We start from the raw sequence: 23,676 nt of genomic DNA on the forward strand, positions 1-23,676 counted from the left end.
GTCCCTTATCTCTTTGTAAGAAAGAAGTTTGTGTTTCTAAGCTTCATTCTCGATCGGTCTTCGAACAAGCGATAATTTCGAAACGATCATAATAATTCGGCTCGTTGTTACTCATAAACAAAGATGTCGATATTTTCTTGAATCTTCTCTATCGCTATTAATACCAGCACGCTAGTTACGAACAAGTTTCTCGACGTATGTGTATAGCAATGTACAGCTTGGTATTCTGGAGATCGCTTTGCGCTATTAGGGACCGGAAGCCGAGGAATCCAGGACGCTTTGTGATCCAGCCGGAGAATATGTCTACACACGTATGACATACTATACGTCAGAGGTTGGATCGAACTCGATTCTCGCCGCGAAGATTCTCTGCAAATTAATCGACCAAAGTCGACCGTGGTATCTAGCGAATATTAATAGTTGAGGCGGCTAACTTCTAAAGGAACGAGCTATTAAAAAAGAAAAAATAGACAGAGTAGAATGGACGGTTAGGAGAAAAGAAAATATCGCGAGACAGCATGCATCTACGCATCTTTTTTAATTTCAAAAAATTCTTTTGCTTTCTTTACGATTCATTCATATTCGTCTTTTGAATAATATTCTCGTTGCAAGATTCTACTTATTTCAACGAAACTGAAATTGTGTAATTCGTATGACACGACTCATTTCAGTATCTAAAAATTATTTTTTTTTAAATTTTTATTTAAAGAAAAAAAAAGAAAAAGAAGATTCAAGTTCATGTTTTTATTAGTTTTTCAAATGTTACGTAAGCAAAATCGATTTGTATCGTTTCTGATTCTACTGGTTCAATTATATCTCTTATCACTGTAGAAAATAATTTAACATTCCTCGTTTTTGAGACAATATTCGAGACGGAATGGAAGTTAGTCGACCAATTTTTCTATTTCTGATCTTTGAACATTAATTACAAAGGAGACTTGGCGCAGAATTTAGCGCGCGATCGATGTGCTCGCCACGGAACTTCCACAGCATCCGACTTCGCGAAAGAACTCGACAAAGTTCCGTGAAGTGACACATACTTACATAAGTAATAACGAAATGCCACGGCGAATAAGTATTCAGCTATTTTTACGCGGACAAATCCTAGCTAAAATATTTCAGTCTTGTGTAAGAGATTCTTTTTCAAAATTAAGAAAAAGTATTTTTGCAACCATCTCTAATTAATATTTTAAGCTTTCACCTCGTTGACCGTTTTCTACTTTAATTTCTATTATAACAATTCCAAAAGCTGAGTACGTAATTCTTCCAGCGATTTCTAATTAATACCGTAAGCTTGCACAGTTCGTTGGCCATTTCCTACTTTAATTTCTATTATAATAATTCCAAAAGCTGAGTACGTAATTCTTGCAGCGATTTCTAATTAATATTGTAAGCTTACAGTTCGTTGACCGTCTTCTATCTTAATGTCGATTATGACAGTTCCATAAAAATGTCATTAAAAAAAAAAAGAATATTTCTTTCAATTGATTAAAAAATCAATATATTTCGTAAATTATTTATTTACTTTCTAAAGTGCCTTGCCCGATATTTTAGAAGAAAGAATCCCGCTGATTACGAGCGCGTCGTAATTTTCAAACCGTTCGAATTCCAATTCGCCGGCGAACTCATCGACCGTTCCGCAAACCGACGAAATAGTAAAACTCCAAACACACCGTCTCGTCGGACCGTGGCGAATCAATGTAAAAGCTGCTAATTACAACGGAATCTCCCCGTTGGAGTTCAACGGGTGAAACAGAAACTGCAACGGTTAATTCCTACTGGAGATTGTAAAACTCGTACGTAAATGCATACCCATGATAACGATATACACGCCGAACACAAAAGTATTAACGACACGAATTAAATTATCATTCATAAAAAACAAAAAGAAAATAAAAAAAAAAGAAAAGAAATTTCATATATATTATTTAATATCTGTATTATATAATATATTTATACAAGATGTTCATTTTAACGTTTTACACGATTTTTCAGCCATTTTTTAAGCTGTAATAGAAAAAGTGTATATCTACTGTTATACACTTCATATTGTGTGTGAACTAAGGTTTCATATTTTATTTTAGTGTCCGTTACGATATTACGGAAAGGAATCGCGTGATTATATTTTTAAAATGCATTGGATAATTTTTCTATCACTATGAAAGAAGAATATACTGCTGAAAAATTGCATGAACCGTTAGAGCGAACTTCTTCTATATATAAAGTGTTACGCGTAAATTTATCACTTGGAATATTGCTGTAATATTTAGGATTTCGTAAAAATATCGTAAAAGAATTGGACACAATTTTGTGTTGCAGTTTTTCGAATGAGATATTGATTAATTACTTCAAATGACAAATTGAACGTGATATACAGTGGATAAATTCTTCGAGATCTTATTAATATATCTTCTGATCTTCAGTGATATCTAATTCATCTTTAAAGAATTTATAAAATTTATTACTATTATTTCTAAAGTATCAAAGTACTAATTGACAAAAGAAACTTGACGCTTTTCACGATACGAAATTGTATACCTCCTGACACAACATTATGCAATCTTCGTAGAGAAATTTTTTATAAAATCCCAAACATAGTACACGTATTTCAAGCGATGAAATTAAGCGAAACACACTGCGTTCTAAATATATAGCGAATGAATTAAAAAAAAAAAAAAAAAAAAAAAAGAAAAAAAGGAAGAAGGGAGCAAAAGAGAGAGAAGTAGAAAATGCATTCTTTCTTGCTCCTTGTCGTAAACAGGACAAGATGTCTGGGGCTAAAGATCTAGGACTCTCTTCGTGTACACGTAACCGTGCCCTAAAACATGAAAACCTCAAAAGTGTGATTGGTCTTCTACCTGCAACATCATCTATGCTAATCTATGGTGCACGAGTTCTAACAAAAAAAAAGAGAGAAAAGGGGGAGGGAAAAAAATAAAAAAAAAAGAGAGGCGATAAATATACATACAGATGTAGCACAACACACTTGATCGAACATTGCGAACGTCGTTTCCTCATTTGCATCGTTCTACAAAGACGAATCATCGACGATGCAACGTCGAATGACTCCGACTGTTTCATACATCATAAAAATAATCGTATTACACGGAACCATAACGTTCGAATGGTGTTCGCAACCGATATAAATATGTACTTCAAACGAGACAGAGATAGAAGAAGATAGACAAAAATAAAAAAAAAAATTACATATAATAATAATAAAAAAAAAAAAAAATTAAAACAGAAAAAGGAAAGAAAAAAAAACTCTATCGAAGACATAAATATGATGTATCGTCACGACGTTGAGAAACTTCTACCCTGCTTAAGATGGTGGAAACGTGATGTCAGGGCAGCCCACCCTCGCGCGAACTTCTTGATTCGTAGCTAAACAGAGTGCTTGGAAGCCATGCTGTTCTAAGATAGGACGGCGAGTGGACAATGGACAACTGAGGACTGAGGCGAATAGAAACGAACAAAAAAATATAAGAAGAAACAAAAACGAGAATACTTAGAAATAGAAATGATAGAAATACGGGACAAATTTTGATACAACAATTTATATCCTCGTGTTATAATATCGATGATATTGATATACAAGGTGTTTCGGATAAGCGAGATCGTCTGGATATCTGTTTTACTTACGATCGTATGAAAAACCTTCTCAGGATCAGGACGATGTTAAACTGTTTCAAGGGACACGTGTAACGGCGAAGAGAATCTTTTCTCAAGTTCGTTTCTTTTAGAAGATTATTTTTTTAAATAGAACTCTTTCCATATATATATATTTTTTTTTACAGTATCAGGCGTTTTTTTCTTTATACAAAAATATTAAGACACTTATGCCGGGAAAAAATTAGTTTAAAAGATATTTCGATTTTAATTTCGTCGAATGTATTTAGCGTATGAAAGACAAGGAAGACACACGTCAGCGAAAGAATATCACTTTTGCTTGTCATACGGCAAGTTTTACAAAATTAATATATAATTAATAATAATATACACATAGAATATAGAAAAAGGTAAAATTAAAATATCTTTGAAACTGACCATTTTCAGGCACAAATACCTCGATATTTTTGCATAGAGATTAAAGAAACGCATCAACTGACGAATAAAAAAAATATATAGGGTATATGTAGAATATAATTCTCATTTTGAGATACACCGATAACCTCGATATCTCGCGAAAGAATGATGAAAGAAAATTCTTTCCACCGTTAAACGAACACCTTGAAATAGTTTAACTCTGCCCCGAGAAGTTTTTTCATACAATTGTAAATAAGGCAGATATTTAGATGAACTCGTTTAGCTGAGACAGCCTGTATATCGTACAATAACATTAACATTATCGTGGACAAGTTGACGTTCTGCTCCACCACGGCGTTGTCCCGATTTCTCTTCTCGAGTTTAGTTAGAAATCGAGACAACGTTGGAGGAGACAAGGTCTCGACAGTCTTTGTGCTTCGACCGTGCGCTTCGAATAAAAGGGAATTCTTTTACAGGCGAAAACAAAGAGACGTACGAACGTATGAAGATATACGAAGAGGGATGAGAAAGAAGGAAGTCTCTTGCGAAGCCGTGAAAAAGCGGAAGCGTGTATATACGTACTTCGGAGATCGGTTTCGCGATCGGTTCGTCGCTATCGTATTTTTCGCTGGCACTCGAACCAAGTGAAGTCGCTTGGCGTCTATTTACCTTTGTATCGAAGCGTCTATTGAACGCGTTTCTTCGTAGCTTACGCACGGCCAATTCTCGTTCGTAGGTTTGTCGAGAGTAATGTAAAAAGATTGCGAAAGTTTGACAGATTCTTGGTGGTGAATTGATCGCGGTGCATCGGCGAAACAAAAGAAAACACGAGTTTTATTATTTCAGAAGCGATCGGTAAGCAAAGGAGTTAGATTTCTTAACTCTGCTATGCAACCAACTTCTTTCCATCCAATTGTACTTTTATCTCGTTAGAAATTCAAATGCCATACTTTTAAACGGACTATGTTCTTCCTTTTCAAATAACGAGAGATCTTTTTGAAATTGTTCAAACGTGGACTATGCGTAAGACACATTTGGAAGGTGGTTTACGTGTTGGAAAATTAAGCAATTCAGAACCTGATCTAAATGGTTGTCGTCATTTACGAGTTTTATAATTCGACTGATACTTCAAATTATGATATTTCCTGAAATTTTTTAACGAAGAAGAGGCACAATTGAGTGGAGAAGTTTGAGTACCGTAGCAGGGCTAATTCGCTAGCAGCTTCCGTCATTGTCGCGTGAACGTGAGATACAAAAGCAAGTTGGCTGAAATTCGACCGTGGCGAAACACAATTAGGATCGCGAAGTGGAAAGCAACTGTATGTACATAAAATGTCCCACGTAATTGGAACAAATCATACTCTTTGCGTGATTGCAATTAGGAAATTACCTATTGGGTGAAATGTTAGAATAAATATCAGAGAAACACGATAAATGATTTAACGAGGGTCATGTCGTCCTTTTGTAAGTATAATGCAATGCATGTACATTATGAGATTGTACAAAATCCTTTTGTTTTTTTTTATTCTGTACAAAGAAGACATTAGAAGAAATTTGGTCGAAAAATAATCAATTTGTAAGATATTTCGTATAAATATTGTCATTAAAGTTGCGATATTTCGTGGCAGATATTTTTCAATCACTGCACCCGTGCTATATTATACAGAATGACAGATTTGATTTACGTAAAACAAAATACACGCGTCTATTAAAAAAAGCACTGTGCATCTACATAATGCACATACACCGTGTTACATTCATGAAACAACGTATTTATAAAAATATGGTCCTGGAAAGATAGATCTCTCTTAATTATTCACCTCTTTTTCATAATATCGTTCTCTAATTGCGACCAGAGAAACTTGTATGATTTTGTCCTAGTTACGCGAACCAACCTGTACACACGTTTTTGGTCATCTTGAATATTTTCCATCCCGAGGATGAGTTAATCCCTTGGTGTTTACGATGATTACATTTCAAGGAAAATATATCATTTCAGATGAAAATTCTCCAGCAGAAACCAAAATCTTACCGATAGTCTTGCCAATAATACAGCACGTAGTAACAGAGGAGAATCCTAAAAAAATTGGCAAGAATCGTAATTCCATTTATGCTCCTTTCTAAACCCTGCAACTTTCGTCTAACCAATTATGTTTCGAATACTAAGAACCATAACCCGATATAAACCGTAAAAATTCTATTCGTATTACTAAATAGATATCTTGGAAAATGTAAATAATATCCGGCGAATTATAAATTCCCGTAAGATAAAACTGTTTCGGTGACTGTTACAGTTCCACTGTTCTCAATCGATTTGCTATCATCAAGGGATTAATTTGCCTCGAGAAGTGTCCGCAATCCACTAAGACCCGATACATTCTTCCGCGTGGCGAGACACGTTTTAAGAAGTGGGATTTACCAGGATCGAGAAGGCGGATCAGAAACAGAGGATTTCTGATCAAACTCTACCGAGAAGAACGGAACGTAAACAAGAGAAATCAGAGACAGTGTACGTAGGACGAGAAGCCAAGAATTAAATCATGTTCTGTAAGCCGAGAGACAGTAGATAAAATACTTAAGACAGAGAAATAAAACTAAAGGAACAAAAGTAGAAATTTAGAGAAGAAAGAAAAAAGAAAAAGGAAAAGATAGATATGATTCTCCATAACAGGCAGAGAAACTTATATGAAAACTTAGACAGAGTCAGAAGTGGCGGTGGGATTGTGAAGAGAGAGAGAGAGAGAGAAAGAGAGAGAGAAAGAGAGAGAGAAAGAGAGAGATAAAGCGCAATGTAGTAAATAATATACCTATGTAAATCTACCTTTTCTCGTGCCACGCATGCATACTGGTCTTTGTTTTGTTGTACAACTCGCTCATTGTTCACGTCGTGGTTGTCCAATACCAACCCGCCCCCAATTAGATCAGCTATAGCGTGTCTCCCGTAGAGTGACATACTTCGCAAGGAAAAGAAACGGAAGTAGAGATACAGAGAACACAAGTTAAGAAACAAGACAAACAAATAGCGAAGGAAACCAAATAGAAAATTGTACCGACAGAACAGTATATGTATAGAAGAAAATATATAAAGTGGAAGAAAAAGACAAACGAAACGTAGAAGGAAATGACGATAGAGTGAAATATCGTAACAGAGAAGAAAGAAGGAACTCGACCGGTCCGCGGAATAACGCTAATGAAAAAGGCAATGAGCCGTGTGTGCAGTGAGATTCTGGTCGGCCACCTTTTTCTCTCGTTTACATTTTTTTTTTTTTATCTTCGTGCGGATTTTCCGATCTGTATGTTTTATGCGTCGTTTTTTCTTCGTTCTTATTGGTAGCTGTTCTTTCTTTCGAGTTTTTCGCCGTTCTTTTTTCTCGCATCTCGAAACCGAAAATCGTGGAAGTCGGGCTCCGTGTGAGTCGTCGGTCGTCGAAAAGCGCAGAGAAACAGAAGGCAGGACGGATGCTGAGACACGACGATACACGCCATCTTGACTACGAGGAGATTCGTTAACAATTATCATCGATTTCGGTCTGCGACGATCGCCAAATATTTCTGCGATTGTCTACGATGCACTGGAATTATTGCACAGGGGGGAGCGATAGAAATACGATTTCCGCAGCTTTCACAGTAACGGAAATTCGATGATCAGAGCTTCTACAGAGATAGCAGAAATTTCTAGAAATTCGTTGGTCAGAGCTTTCGTAATCGGAGGAGCAATAAATATTCCATGTTCGATGCTTTCACAATAGTAAGAATAATACTTTGTTAGAGCATTCAAGATCCACGCTCTACGAGTTTTCTTTTGGATTTACACATTTACGCTCATTTGCGATAACAGAAACAATAGAAATACTAAAAATTCGATGATCAGAGCTTTCGTAATCGTATAAACGATAAATATTCGGTGCTTTCGCAGCAGCAAAGATAAGACAAACTTCTAGAGCCTTCACCCTGCACAATCTACGAGTTTTCTTCCAAATTTTCATATTTATACTCTTTTCGAATAACATGAATAAAAATTAGAAATAATAAGAATCCTAGAAATTCGATGATCAGAGTTTCCACGATACGTACAAGAGATTATAAAAAAACAAATTGGACGCTCGGCGTTTCCACCACAATGTCTTTACAAAATTTCAATATTTACACTCTACAATTTTACGAACGAACAAACAAGAGAAATTCGGAAAATTTACGATCGTCTGAGTTTCTTCTCGCGGAATAAAGAATAACGCGTGCTCGTTTATCAATGTGTTATGTGTGTGAAAGAAACAGACAGACAGACAGACAGACAGGAGAGGGAGAAAGAGAAATCTTTCACCTCATCAGCGAGTTTCTATCTCTCTGTGCGTCATTTTGTCTTCTTTCTTTTTGCGCCGCAGTCAGCCGGACGCGAATTAAAAATTCTGACGCAAACCGAACTCGGCGAGTTTGTACTGTCGGAAGGCGGAACCGAAACGCACCCTTTTAATAATTCAATCTGTCAACAGGGGGATTGCGAGAGAGTTGCGTCAATGTGTTTGCACCGCGTCCACGCACAAAAACAGTTACTAATTAGCAAACGTTGCTGTTAAAGCCGGTAATTATGTTTGCCGGGTCGTCGTTCGCGCCGACGCTGACAGATAGAAAATTCAGAATCAATTGCTTCGGCAAACGTGACTACCGTGTGTTCCTCTGCACGCTGCGTTTTCTGTCTGCCTGTCGACCCGGCCATCATTCAAAGGAAAACGCGTTTGTGCACCGACGCGTCAAAGCTCTGCCCTTCGTTTTTCCGTTTGCTCTTTCCAATGTTTCCACATCGAAACGTTCACATCTTTCCTCGATCATCGATCGATCGTTCTGATCGAATAAGTTTTAGTAATTCGTTTAACGATTCTCTTTAGAATTATGGTCCCACCATGTATCGTCATATTATTGAATTCGATGGTGTCTTAGGTTGGTTGATCAATATTGCTAAAAAAAAAAATTTATCTTTTGAGGTATTGGTCAGGTTTCTATGTTATTCGGTATATCGTTGGTAATTGGAACAGACAAAAATACTTCCAGTCTTGTGTCTTTACCTTGAATTGCATTTCACAGTCGATTTACTGTGGATATTTGACTAATTTGAGAAAGCTACTATCACATCGTGGTAAATCAGTATGTACATTTTAAATACACGCATTGGACACGCTGACAAAACATGTATACAGGGTGGTTGGTAACTGGTGGTACAAGCGGAAAGGGGGTGATTCTACGCGAAAAAAGAAGTCGAAAATATGGAATAAAAATTTTTCGTTTGAGGCTTTGTTTTCGAGAAAATCGAGTTTGAATTTTCGCTCGGTACGCGTGTACTTTATCACGTCTCGTTATAACGGATCTCACTGTAGATCGCTGTCTCGATGGAAAAATTAAAAAAAAAATTAAAAAAAATGTTTATTCTATATTTTCGACTTCTTTTTTCGCGTAGAATCACCCCTTTCCGCTTGTACCACCAGTTACCAACCACCCTGTATATTGATGTATATATAGAAAGTGTTCATATACATTAGAAATTTAATTTAACGTTCTGTATCTATCGCAAGATTAACTACCAACAAGTCTAATCCGCCAGAAAAATCTCAATCTTCTTATAGAAATCTCCAACGTTCGATCGATGCGTGTGGAAAGAAAGTATCGCAATAATTATTATCGTTTATCAATTTTTCTACATATTCGTTATCCAACACTAGGGAAATCTGCATCGTTCGTTCGATATATCCAGAGAAAGAGTAAATATTTTTGCTTTGCTGCTGGGAATCTTGATTGTCGCAATTTTCCAGTGCATCGACTCGTCTTTTTGCCATGCTTAATGCTGTCAACCCTCGTCAAGATGGCATTTCATGGCGCCTGCCGATCGACCGGACATACGGGTCGACTTCGACCTCACTAATCAGCATGAAACTCATCGACCGCCATTCTTAAGATGTCTCGTGTACGCGCCTGTCCGCGTTTGACCGGATCCAACGACAGGCCATGACGAAGAATCCATCGTGCGACCCTCGAGTAAGCGTTCATGCTAAAGCAGGCTCGATCAATCGGAGAGAAAACCCCCGGTGAAACGCGCGTGATTTTCCAACGTATTGCAAACGAGCTCTTCATAGCGCGACAAAGTAATCGCGCTTTTTCAAATTCTCCAAATTTTATCTGGAACCAAAACGCTCCATCGATCTTACGTCATTTCTTTTACAAATTTTCTCTACTTGTTATACCGTGGAGCTAATCGATTCGACAGATGAGCGGCTCAGATCACACGCGCCTTTCGTCCAGAGGTTGTCTGTACATGGGCGGACAGAATCGGCCCCACGATGATCGTACTCGAACCAGAGATGAAACATAGCTCGATCGTGACACACCGATTATTATCATATCGTAAACACATGGAAATCATAGGAAATGAAATATAGAACACGAAACGGCACGAAACCATATCATCGAATATGCCATCGAAATAATAGAAAGAAACTATTGTTCGTTCTCTTTTTTATTTTCTGTATTTCTTTTTTTTTTTTTTTCTTTCGTACTTCGGTCTTTTTTGGCGGAGTTTGCACTTGTGTTGACCGAACGTTGTCGAATACGATTCTCGTGAAGAATATTCACGGTCATATGTGTCGACGGGACGCGCGATAAACGAGATTCATTTGCACCACCGTGTCTTTTTTATTTCTCTCGTTGAAAAATTTCTTTTATCATTTTTGCTTTGATCGAGCTCGATTCGCGTACGCGAACAAGCGTACTACGATGCACTTCTTCGTAACGAAGGATCAAGGTTTTAACGTTTATCGAACGGCGTATAGCCCATGTGGAGTTGGAAGCTTTGAAACTGCTCGGACGGTTGTAGTAGAGTCGTTAAACTTGAAGCTCGATAAACTGGTTTCGATCAACCACTTGACGCTCCGTGTCGACGATTTGCATAATACCGCGGTGGTAATGGCGATCTTGCAACGGCACAAAGGGAAAACAGTTCGACTGTGAAGATTACCACATCGATCGTCAGTTTGAGACCACACCTTGTCTCGTGGGCAAAATTTATGACAGCTGAGGACAGGTTGTCGTTTTATTTGCTAAAGATTGAAACGCGGATTTATTCTTATCGTTATCGATTCGCGTCTCATGGAAGCTAACGGTGCTTCAGGTATGCCGTTCATATTCAGATAGAAATAGATACTGGTGATATTAAATTATTTAATAGCGTCGATTGTCTCTATTTTAAAATACTTTATACGGATATCACTTTGTTAAATCAAAATATCTTCTTTTTTTTTTAAATTAGATGGTGTAATTTTCCGCTGGATTTGGGAAACGTCTATTAAAAAAGTTGTCCAACGTTTCAATTTGCAGGTATTTTTCATTTCTCATTTTTTGAAATCAGTAAGTTTTAAACAGTTACAGTAACAAAATATGAAGAGAGGCAAAATTCGTGGCGTGACTTTTATGACAAATTTCTTCAGAATTGTAAATTGAAAATAGCAAAAGAGGACTAGATCCTGTTTTAAAATTTTAATTGCTATCCTTGCAGATAAATATTCATTAAATTATTGAAATATCGTAGTTCAAACCATTTCTTAAACCAGTCGCGGTACACGTGTCTCTTAAGAAATCAATCGATTTCCTTTGAAGATATTCTATCAAAAGAGATTCAGTTTCAAGAAAGTCTTCGCGTATCAGGAAATTTCGATGATTAAACACGGTCGCGACACGACTCATTTCCGACAACCTGTCGCATAATACAACTGATAATGTGGTAACGCCACTGACATTACCACAAGTGTAAAATCTCAAAGGCGACCGATTATTATCAAAAGGAATTCGCGCGACTCGATATTTCTCTATTCGACTGCACACAAAACTACAGTTAATCCAATGATACAAAAACGAATTCGTTCAACGCCGACAGTAATTGTTCATTTTTAGTAAAAAAAATCGTTATTCGACTGCGTACACACAAAACGACGACGAATGCATAAAAAAAGAAAATAGAGAAATAGATCCAACGTTAGTTGTAATTTCGTAAATCTTCCTCTGATCGACTCCACCGAGAAGATTAATGAGAATTCGATTAAAAAATTGATCGAATGTTAATTGTAGGTTTGTAAAATCCTCTTCGATGTTTCTCTTTCGACTCCACAGAAAAGAATAATCAATTCAATAAATAAAAATGAAAAAGAGAGAGATTCGATATCGTTCTTAGACTTTGAAAAAGTTTCTCGCCTAATGCACGGCTATGATCGACAATAATCGTGATTATCGCGCGTACCGTACAATCGTGTATCATCTCGTGTCGGCATGCAACGAGAAAATAAATTCTCTGTGCACCGTAAAGGACGGCAAGCAGTTTCACAGAAGGCGACATCAACCCACTATCAATCGCAAGCACAAGAAAAAAAAAGGAGGAGAGAGAGAGAGAGACAGAGAGATAGAGAGAGATATAGAGAGAAAGAGAGTGTGAGAGAGACACACACCGAGACCACGGCTGGGACATAGAGTACGTAAAGAAGCGTCTTGGTGAACATTGTCAGAGAGACGGAACAGAGACAAATGAACGAACGAACGAAGAACAAGAAAAAATCCAGAAACGGCCGATACACGTAACAGACACGTGCGGATCACATAAAAAGCAAAGCACATAACCGACGCGTCACTTCGACGAGTTAACGATCTCTTAATTATCAATAAATTAGACGTGTGTAAGAAAATCTTGCATTTTACTTAGAGGAGTAAAATAGATAGTCTTTGAGAAATGAAAAGATTCGATAAAGAAGACAGTTGGAGATCGATCGATCGGTGGATATTTAAGAGACGATTCCTCGTGAAGCCACGCGATTGGGAGAAACACAATGGGGTAAAGTGGAGCTTCGAGTTCCTCTTATTTCTTCTATTCTAAGAGAGTAGAAGGAGAAGAAAGAATAGAAGAAGATATTTCTAAAAGAGGTGGCATTTTTAAATGAAATATTTCCTCGACATTTTCAAGTTTCTGATCTCTCTCTGTAGAAGGTTTCTGGACGAAAAAGCGATACACGCATACAACGTGTTCTTCAATTGTTAATCACGTATTCGTAATTCCTTAGTTGAAACATAGAACACAGTGGATTTTAGTTGTACAACGTATGGAATGTTGCAAGCAAACAGATGATGATTCTGGAAGTAAAAAAGCGTGGAAAATGTCGAATAAAATTTTTCGTTAGGGAGCTTCGCTTTTTTTTTTTTTTATAGATAAAAACGAGCTTGAAAATTCATGAGTAGACGTACGTGCGCTCAAACTATCTCTTGATCGATAGTATGCAATATGCTTGCCGGTGAAATAATGTCGAGTTCTATTTCAAACCTCATTTTTTTTTATTTTTTCAAAAACGAGGCTTGAAACGAAAAAAATTGTACTCTTCATTTCTGATTTGTTTTTGTTTCCAGAATAATATTTTTCCCGGTTCTATATATATATATATATCACATGAAATATTCCGCGTATAGTCACAAAATCCGTTGAAACAGTTTGTAAAATGGAGACGACAAAACGACAGCGTAAATGTATATCACATTAAAACAAAGACGAAGAATGTGAAATGCAGTACACAATTGTTGGCAATTACTCCAAAAAAAAAAAAAAAAGAAGAAAATGGACCAGTCTATTGCAAAAGTCCATTACTTGAAATCGATCCACTTCCTTGCTAAAATTAGTGAGCGAAGCAATTGATTCGATACACATAATCGAGCCATAAATAACCACAACAGTTTGAACTACATATATTCGAGCTACCTAATATTAATTTATATTCTGTATCTTACAACGATAAACGTTATTAATGGATTACGCCACCTAGAATACAGAGTACAAATTAAAATAAAGTATCCTGACCTTAAACAACCTGATCCAAACTATCGTGGCTTAATTCAACGAATTAAAAATTGACTATCATAATTACATCGTCTTTTCTCTTTTCATTCTTAAATATCAATTTTCATTTTATAAATATGCCATCACTTCATCGTCCTCTTACTTATCATTCGTTGTTTTATTTTTACTCGTTATTTACTTGTTATTTATTATGTTATTTCTTTCTTTCCGTCCAGAAGCGTGATATATACATAGAAAGAGAAAGAGAGAGAGAGAGAGAGAGAGAGAGAAAAGCGTGCACTTGTGGAAAGTTTGTATGTTGCTTTCGTGAACGAATCACTCGAAGCTACACGAAGGAACGTCGAGCAGAAAGCCAAGGTGTGTTCAAGGTGCCGATGCATGTACGTGTGGACCGGGCTTTGGAGTTTGTAAAGGGCTTTTCCAGGATGGGGACCAGGTGGCCTATACAACGGTGGAGCATTCCGGTACACGTGGGCAAACATTCTACGCGACGCTACGGCATTTGGTGAAAATTGGATATCGAATGCTTCGACGAGTTGAATGAACCGCGTCCTACTCAGATCTCTCGTTCCCGAAACGTCGAAAACTATGAATCCTAGCTGACGCGTGTTTTTACCTAAAACTGTTCATTACATTTTGCTGTTGTTCAATTCTCGCTGAGAATTCAATTTTAATGGTTCAAGAATATAGCCTCGGTTCACTGCAAATACGTTTTTAGTTTGAAGTGTTGCAAAGTTTAAATACTCGTTAGGAGAATGGAAGTTTTGCATTTTGTAACAAAGATACAGACGTTTTGACAAGCTATCAAGAAACGAATATGTTATTTGAAGACAAAATTCGAAATTCTATTGACTTCAAGTTGGTGTCTAATAAAATATGAAAATTTATCGATATTAATTATCAAGAAAATTAATTGCTACCATTCTGAATATTACCATGGAGTGAATGATTCAACGTTAAAATGGAAGATCTCTTTGTTGGCTTGTATTAAATGAAAAATACCAAAGAGAAGGAACTATTCATTATGAAAGCGTCAGTATTACAAAAATGAGAATTTTCTTTTCAACTTATCGTTCCCTAGAGTAGATTCTAATTTTATATATATAACTTGCCCTATATCTGTATAATACTTGAAACAAACGTGTTACTTGATCATTCTTCTTTCCATTAATCCATACTGGAGACTTTGCAATTAATTATGTCGTAACATACATATATATACATTCAAATTTGCAAAAGAATTTATAACAATGTAAAAAAGATTCAAAAAGGAAAGAAAGAAAAAGTAACACCTTTCCTAGCCGAAATCCTCTTCTCAAGCCTCGTCACCCTACTCTCCTCATTCACTATCTCCTTCACGACCCTATTCACCCTTCTCATCCTCCCAAAAAAACACGTCAGCTCTCGTCTTACATCCAACTCTCTCACCATTTCCACCAATTACCGTGATCGTCCGGAGCCATGTATTAAACCCGAATCAATTCAGGACGAAGAAGTAGACAGAAACAGAGATAGAGAAACAGTGCATCTTGGCCAGGAATTGTCCAAATTGCATCCTCGGAAAGACGCAAAATAGTAATTAAATGTATAAGGGACAACTGGGTGTATAGGTAAACAAGGGTTAACAATATATAAATATATTTATATGTATGTATATATATATATTTATATATACATATAATTCATATACATATACATATATACATATATATAAATAACAGAGGTCCGCTCGCGTTGCTCCGTACAACGTGTACGTTGGTGTATACGTGTGTACGTGTATTAAAACGTCAAGATAGATTCGAGATACGGTGTGTGTACCGGTTTTCTGATCGAAAGGGTCTGGTGGTAGTATCTCTTGGGGTGGTTTTTTTTTTGTTGGTAATCAGGATCTCGGGGGTGGATCACGAAAAACAAAAGACTTACGGCGTCTGCCACGAGGTGTGCGGGCGGGAGGGCTGCCTGCAAGTGTCCACTCTTCAGCAGGGGGTCGGCGAGGCCTGCCACGCTGGCGTGTAAGGGGCTCGGGTGGAGGGGATGATGTGGGGTTGTAAGGTGGGCCGTGGATAGGAGCGGATGCCCGTGAGAAGCGGCGAAGGCCGAGGAGGAAGGGTGGGCCGCGAAGGGCGAAGTCGTCAAAGTTTGGGTGTTCAGCGAGGGCGGGGTGGGCCCGGCAGCGGGCGCGGGCAATGGCAATACTGTACTTACGTCCGAGTGGGCGGGCACCGCGTAATTACCCTGGATGGTGTAGGCTTGCCCACCAGCCAGGATCACTGGCCCACCAACTTGGGGTTTGGGGCGATAAGGGATCGTGGCGCCTTTGGGAGGGGACTGAAACAGAAAGAAACACACGCACGAGTGCGAATACACAAATCGTGTTGTTCATTCGTGTACTATAGTAGCCACCGCTTAATGCTCGCTGGTTCGGGTTCGCGTGATCAACTAGTTCGTCGGACTAGTTTGCTAGACAGAGTCTTTGGATGGACAGCTAGGTGTCTCAGGAAGTTCTCGGAACGCATTAAGAACGAGCGAGATACGACCGAGAACGCTATTTGTCTAACGGGGTCCTGAGATGATCAATATACATTGTCGATACTTCAGGGTTCTCAACGTTACTGTATGAGTAAACGGATCCTTGGATATTGTGTATGCGTTTTATCGACGACGTACAGGGTGTTTCATAACATGTAGAACCTATTTCAGGACTGGACAGCAGACGCAGAAACGACGAAAACTGTCCATACAAATACATGTCCTATTTGACTTTGTTTGCAAGTTATGTGCAGTCCCCGCTGCTGAAATGACTCCCACATGTTTCGATATACCCTGTACATTGTCTGGCCAACTTTTACACGTATAATAATGTTTAGAAACCTGAAGAATTATCCCAGGACTCCTTAATTCAGCGACTTTCAACCTTTCTTATCTTATGGCATGCATAAACGAATTATTAAAATTATATTTGGTTTGAGAGCATTCACACCAAAGGCCTATTGTTCTGGTTGTTGTCGTTTCTTTACTTAACAATCTAAGAGAAAAGGAAGTGGATGACTATGACTAAACGGGTAGATAATACACGCTTCAATCTCGCGGGTTCTCTCACTGGTTGAAAATCGCCGATCTAACCGACCGTTCCGTGGAACTAGCTCCAGGAATTCGCGGCAATGACTTCGCGAACATTAAACTCCGGGATAAAAGAGCGAACCTTAAGCGCAGGATACAGTATATAGACACGAGAAGATGGCTAGCTAGTGGCATCAACATTTTAACGTTCTTCCTTCGTGGAAATTTACAATTTATCGCTCGAACAATATCATCGTTGATTTTTATCTTTCCCTTTTCTTTGGACTCATAAGTCGTTTAGCAAAATCGTCCTTGTACAGTAACTGGATACATGAATCTTGTAAATCGAGGGCACAAGGCCAAGGGAAATACGTATTGCTTTCTACTACATTAATTATCGCACACTGCTGTACGGAGTGTGTCATGAAATATGTGGTATCGATATGACAAATATCTGCCACATACATTATGGCACCTCATATAATTAAAACACACGCTCACTTTTATGATCGCATTGTGTTTCATGTGAGAGATAATCAATCGGATTCGTGTTTCTTAGCCGAGCCATTTTCTCATCTCTGCACAGTATAGAGGCTGTTCTAGTCTCTCGCACCTTCTGCATTATTATAGCGCAACTGTGTATAGAGAACTACGAGTAGAGACGTCACCCTGCTTGATGGTTTCAAGTGGTAGATTGACTGCGAATGTTTAAGCATTCAGGAGAAACTTAGTAGCAGAAGCAGCAGAATGATCAATTCTCAACTTCCACGATATTCTTAGAAGTTCAGAATTTTACAATTTCTGTAAATTTCTTTCCTGAAATATTAATCACGTATCTGACTATCGTGAAGCTCATTAGCTTAACGAAAGATCGAGCTACTACGATTAATGGAAATGGCAAAATTCGATAGGTGACATTGATCTGGTATTCGAACCTCGAGGAGGCGACGTAAAAAGTGCAGCAGATTAATTTAACTTCTGAGAGGCTCGATCGATGGTATGACAAGAATAGATGATATTGGCCAAACTCGAACCTCCAGGAAGCAATATTTCACGCGTAACGACCTAATGATAAAACAGGTCTTTATTGCATCCATTAAACTTTAAATTAGCATAAACATTCGCAGTCTAGAGATAAGTAATATGGCAGGCCTTGGTCTCTAGAATACCTAAGTACGTACCTCTAGCATAACACAACAGATGTGATATATGCATTGTGTAATGGCCTCGCTGGTACCGGATATGGTTACTGCGCGTTCTGTCGAATTAGGCAGCATGTCAGAAGCGACCTGGATCGAGGCACCGGTCACCTCGCGGATTTCCTTGATCTTCGAACCACCTTTGCCGATCAGAGAGCCGCACTGCGATGCTGGGACGATCAACCTGAGAGTGATGGGTGGCCTGGGTACACCGCCGCTTCCCTGGATGTCGTGGAACTGGGAACACCATTCCTCGAATTTTTTGCAGATCAGCGTGAACGCTTTGAAGATTGAGTTCGTCGGTCCGGTCACTGTCACTATTCGCTCCGGGCATGAACCGTCGGAGATGTTGATCTTCGCGCCGGACTGTGAAACAGCAAGTTCGATTAGTTCTTTTTTTTTCTAATAAAAGGAAAACAGTTCTTTTTATCAAAGGATAGTTATAACGGTTAGAATTTTTCTTATTTTAAAGCGGTTGTTGACAGCGGTTTAGAATTTCAGGTTCTTTATTTTAGCGCAGCGTACATAGCAGTGCTATGTATATGTTCGATAAATGTAATTATGTATAATTATTCTCACGTCATTTCGTATAAATCGTTTCATTCACGAATGGGACATAAATACATTTTATGGAATCTTGGTAAAAAGACACACGAAATATATCTGATTCGTGATCGTACAAGTTTTATTGGAAAATTAAATTAAATTTCATCAGCGTACCGTATGAAGCAATTTTATCAAAAAATGTTATTGAACATCTTTTTGTTGGGTTGGATGTGTAGAATATATGCGCTTGTACATCTTTCAATAAATCGTTTACGTTCTGTGAGAAGTCTATTCTCTTTCATTTAATTCTTTGTTAAAGCTTCTTCTCAATTGTTCGTGTGAAACAATCATTGAATTATCTTAAATATTATTCATGTATCTACTTTACGTTATTCATTCTACATTATACTATACGCTTCGCATAACCTTCAGTTTATATATCATCTACATTCGCATTATCAAAACTATTCATTTTATCATTTAATACCTCGCATCAATCTCTTTTATACGTCTCGTTCGAATTATAAAGTCAAATAAACGTTTGAAACGTTAGCTTCGACAGTTTACGCTGTTTGCTTTTTCCAGCTGCACATACATTATTTATAATTTCACAGTGGCGTGTCGTTCGCAACGTCATTATCCTGCACGATAACCAGCAATCGCGACGATGACGGTAGCCGGGGCTTGTCGCATTTTTCAGCGACTGATATAGAACGATTCTCTGCCGTTCCTGGACGTTCAAGCGATTAAATAGCGGACAATGGGCGTTGAATTAAACTATTGAATGCCGTGTCATTGTTCGAAACCGTATTACGCTACCTGCGAAGAAGCTGAATGAAACACACGGACCTTTTCTAAAACGTGGAGCAGGAGGCCCGATTAAATCCTATTGTTCGCGTTTAAACACGAAATTGTTTCTCGTTTGTCTACGAAGCGCAAGAAATAATATATGTGTATTCGAAATAATTTTCTTCCAGTGTATAACTATAAATTATTTTAATTGCCCGTAATTTCCTTCTTTACAGGCGGAAACGAATTATTTCAAAAGTTTTCAAACCTACGTGTTTGCACCGTTTCTGTACTTTCTGCACGTGGGCGAGAAATATATCTTATCGTTCAAAGCGACTGGGAAATGTAATAAATATCTAGAACGACTGTCAGTGTCGCGCTTCGGCATAATTTTAAATAATTTTCTTTCTTCAAATTGTTTAAAAGAATTTGCTTTCCTGTTTGCTGAATCATGCACACGCAATAGGAAGATAGAGAAGTCGTACGATAACTTCACACTTTATCGAGGTATATTTTACTTGCATATAAGATTCAAAAAATATATCGAATCTTTTACAATGATAATGGCAAAACATCAGTTTTTCAGCCTCCGTTACTCGCACAGCTGAATAATAAATCGTACTGCGGCTGTACGATAGTCAGAGATAAATTTTATATCATTTGGAGAAGAACGCGACAACGATACCTTGTTAGGAAAAATTGAGTATCAACGATGCTTTTCCACATTCATAGGGTTCTGTTTTTTTTTTCATATTTCCCTTCTAAACTTCGTTAAATGGAACGTACAATTTTCTTTTTATTTACCGTCCACCATAGTCTCTTTAAGCGAATACAACAACCTGTGAATGTAGGTCGTTGGAAGCTATTTTAAATCTCTTTGTTACACCACCCTAACGTTGTCGTACCATCTGATCAATTCGACGTGTTGGTTAGCGAATTACGCGTGCATCGATTATACGCTGCTCGTAAACCGGAAAAAATAGAATCATTACCTAGGGATCTGCACAGAAGCGTGTATAATTTCGACATCGATGTTTCTTCTCAAGAAGTATACGAGCAAAATATACAATGAAAAAAGTAACAAACATCTTCTAAATTCCATCAAATAAATTCTTCGCGAGAATTCGACGAAACAGAGAGAAAGGGAGAAACGTACCTCGAGTGAAATTCTAAAAATTAAACTCTTACGAATATAAAATTCCACCGTGTTAAGATACACTGTTCGCCCGATGATTAATTAATTTACTGCAATCTTGAACAAATTACAATGGTCTTTTACCCGTATAATATTTATTGTACCTTTAACGATATAGGTAATGTTGCAGATCCTTTCTCAACGATGGTGACAACGTACAATCGAACAGCTTTATCGAATTTTTAGAAATTTTATGATCCATAAGCGAGTTACGGTATCAATAAAGTGTGAGAACGATCTATACTTAACGCGTTCCTTCGTCAGGCGTGCCATGCTCCGTTAAACTTCGTGTATCGCACCTAATGCATACATATATCGTAGAATCAGGTTATTATAATACACGATTACCGTAGCGTAAAACACTTACCAGAAGATCTGATATTACAATTTGTTTGTTGGTATAATAATTTGCATGGATATTTAAAATAACAGACCGTGACAATCATGTTACTATAATATTTTAAAAAAGACAAGAATACTGAAAGATACTGGAGGAAAAAGAAGATTGTAAAATTAGATTGTTGTTTGCTTTAAAACGTGTACGTGTATCATACAATTTTAAATAAAATATTTATTTCTTCTACCTCAGTTTTTTAAATATTTTTCAATAGAATATTTACTCCTCCTATTCTAATTTATCTCTAATTAATTTACAGAAACGAAGCAATTTATTTTCAGTTTCCTTTCGTTTCAAATTTTTGTCATCTAAAAAGTCTGACTTTCCATGAATGGAAAAATTTCATCAAAATAAACCGCAAGCGTATACGGATATTTTTACGGAGTAAAAGTTATATCGCAAAAATAGATTAAAACGTGATCGCTGGCGAATCAAATTACAAGCTTCCAGGGAGAAAACTCCTCTTGAAAAAGGGAAATCGTTGAAGCGTATTATTGAAATCGAATGAAAGAAATAGCAGCCTATAAACACAGTAACGAAACGTAACTTTGGCTGTCGTTTCTTGTTGCGACGGCTAACAAATCGCCACGTCGAATTCACGACGTAAACTAATTGCAACTGACCCCAACTTGCCCAGCCTGCAGTTTTTGGATACATATATCAAAACTGGAGTAACAAGGATGACTTTAGGATAACAAGGATGACTGACATTGCACGCGAATACGAAGTTCGAAACAGAAAGTGAGCAACGTTCCTAACAGATAACTACTGTCACGTTGCACTTTTCCTTGGCGTAAGATTACAGTCAGTGTGTACATAGTGATTAAGTGTTTGGTCGGACAAAAGAAAATTATTCGAATTTTATCGACTATGACGATACTATACAAAAAGGACATTAATCGTCGGACGACGAACGCTGTCAACTTTTAGTCATGCAGATAATTTACGTTCAGTGGCTGTTGAAGACACGCTGACTCATAAAAGTAGTTGAACACTTATCTCTATGCAAATTTTCATGGACACGATTAAAGTGATACGAGTTAGGGATTCGTTTTATTTGTTACAAAATTATAACCAGTTATTTTTCGTACATTATACTGTAGGTATATCGTATACTTCTATGTATTGTACACATACCGTGCTTTTTCGGTATCTTTAAATTTTGCATAAATGCATAGAAACACGCAGACTCTTTATTTCACGCTGTAAGCGTTAGGCGAAACATTTTGCAACTTGTACTATTTTTATCGCGAAAATAGATATTTATAATTTCTCTGGCGTTTCATTGTAAATTATGAAAATTTATAACGTACGATAATAGTATGAAACGCGAGAAGGATTACGGTAAAAATGTAATAATGTATCATTAATATGTGTCGTGAAACAACATTTATATGCTCGATAATCAACGCGTTAGTGTATTAATCAAAGCGCAAGCAGAAATTTAATAGTTCTTGAATAGCATCCAAAACGTTCAGATCGTAAATATTAACGTGAATCATAAGTTGTTTGTCCACCGGTTTACGCGAAAACTTTGTTTATTCTATAAAAATTTGCCCAGCAAATATATACATACATAGCCTATTTCTCGAAATGCTGGCCAGCGTGTCTCCAATTTAAATGCAACGTATGTTAAATGAAAGTTTACCTATTGGTTACGAACGAAGTACCATTTACAAGTTGATGGTAATGTTCGTATTATAAATGCAAGACTATTGAAATGTAAATAGAAATGTATAAATGAGGAATAATCACTCGTTTGGACTATGGACCTATTTGAAGTAAAAAGATTCTTCATTCGAGTAACGAGAATAAAATAAACGAAAAGTCATGCTTTTTAGAATATTTGCCATTGTCACTGTATCATCTTTATCGTTAACGAATATATCGAATTCTCTTATTACAACTAAGTTAATGACAATCCATTATTAGTAAATTTCTTTTTAAATAATTTCTCAGGATCACTTTCAACTTTCTTTTCTTACGTATGGTCCGAACTAAAATTACTTTGCTATTAATTATTAAAGTAGATTATATAACGCAGTTTTCCTCGGAGTCAGGAATTTATCGCGATAGCAGTTTTTTGATCCAGGTGATGACAAATTAAACAGAAAAAGTGATAATTAAGGAAATTGATAAATCACTCGGAGAATGATAAAAATTTCACTAAGCTATAGGAAGATATAAAATGCGATAGATTAATTACCTCTTCGCGGAACCTCTTGACGATCTCTCCTTTCTTCCCAATGATGCTTCCAACCTCCTGTAACAGACAGAATGCAAAACACCGTTAGAATCGATCGCAACGCAAACTGCGAGCTTTACGACGGTTAAACGCGACGCGTTCGAACCATAAAGTTCCAAGTGCGTACTCGATCCCTACGTTTCCCGAGTTACTGTGTTTCCAGGAATTGCTCGTAAATAGCAGCCAGTCTCTAGCCACCAACTCGTCGTTTTATCCTGTGTGATTTTTTTTTCTCTTTAGATTACACGAGCCTTTCATGTTCAACGTCAAAGATAGATTCTGCAAATACGTTGATATTTCTTACCTATCGATTCGCTACTAAATTCCATACACTTTTACAGCGAAACT

General features: G+C 37.3%; 1 protein-coding gene across 6 annotated transcripts in view; it reads right to left on the reverse strand.

The window, feature by feature from the left end:
• mub (poly(rC)-binding protein mub) overlaps positions 1–23,676 on the reverse strand; it is a 229,576-nt gene that overhangs the window by 23,722 nt on the left and 182,178 nt on the right. For 5 of the 6 annotated variants that reach the window (XM_069122428.1, XM_069122424.1, XM_069122422.1 and 2 more), the window contains 3 exons: positions 23,290–23,346; positions 18,139–18,522; positions 15,821–16,225 (listed from right to left, as the gene is read on the reverse strand). In XM_069122428.1, coding sequence (XP_068978529.1) covers positions 15,821–16,225; positions 18,139–18,522; positions 23,290–23,346 — 846 coding nt within the window. The remainder of the gene's footprint in view (positions 1–15,820; positions 16,226–18,138; positions 18,523–23,289; positions 23,347–23,676) is intronic. The other variant, XM_069122427.1, reaches the window with a different exon arrangement.

The sequence above is a fragment of the Bombus flavifrons genome, chromosome 10, assembly GCF_040668555.2.
Source record: "Bombus flavifrons isolate JBK064 chromosome 10, iyBomFlav1_principal, whole genome shotgun sequence".
Lineage (NCBI taxonomy): Eukaryota > Metazoa > Arthropoda > Insecta > Hymenoptera > Apidae > Bombus > Bombus flavifrons.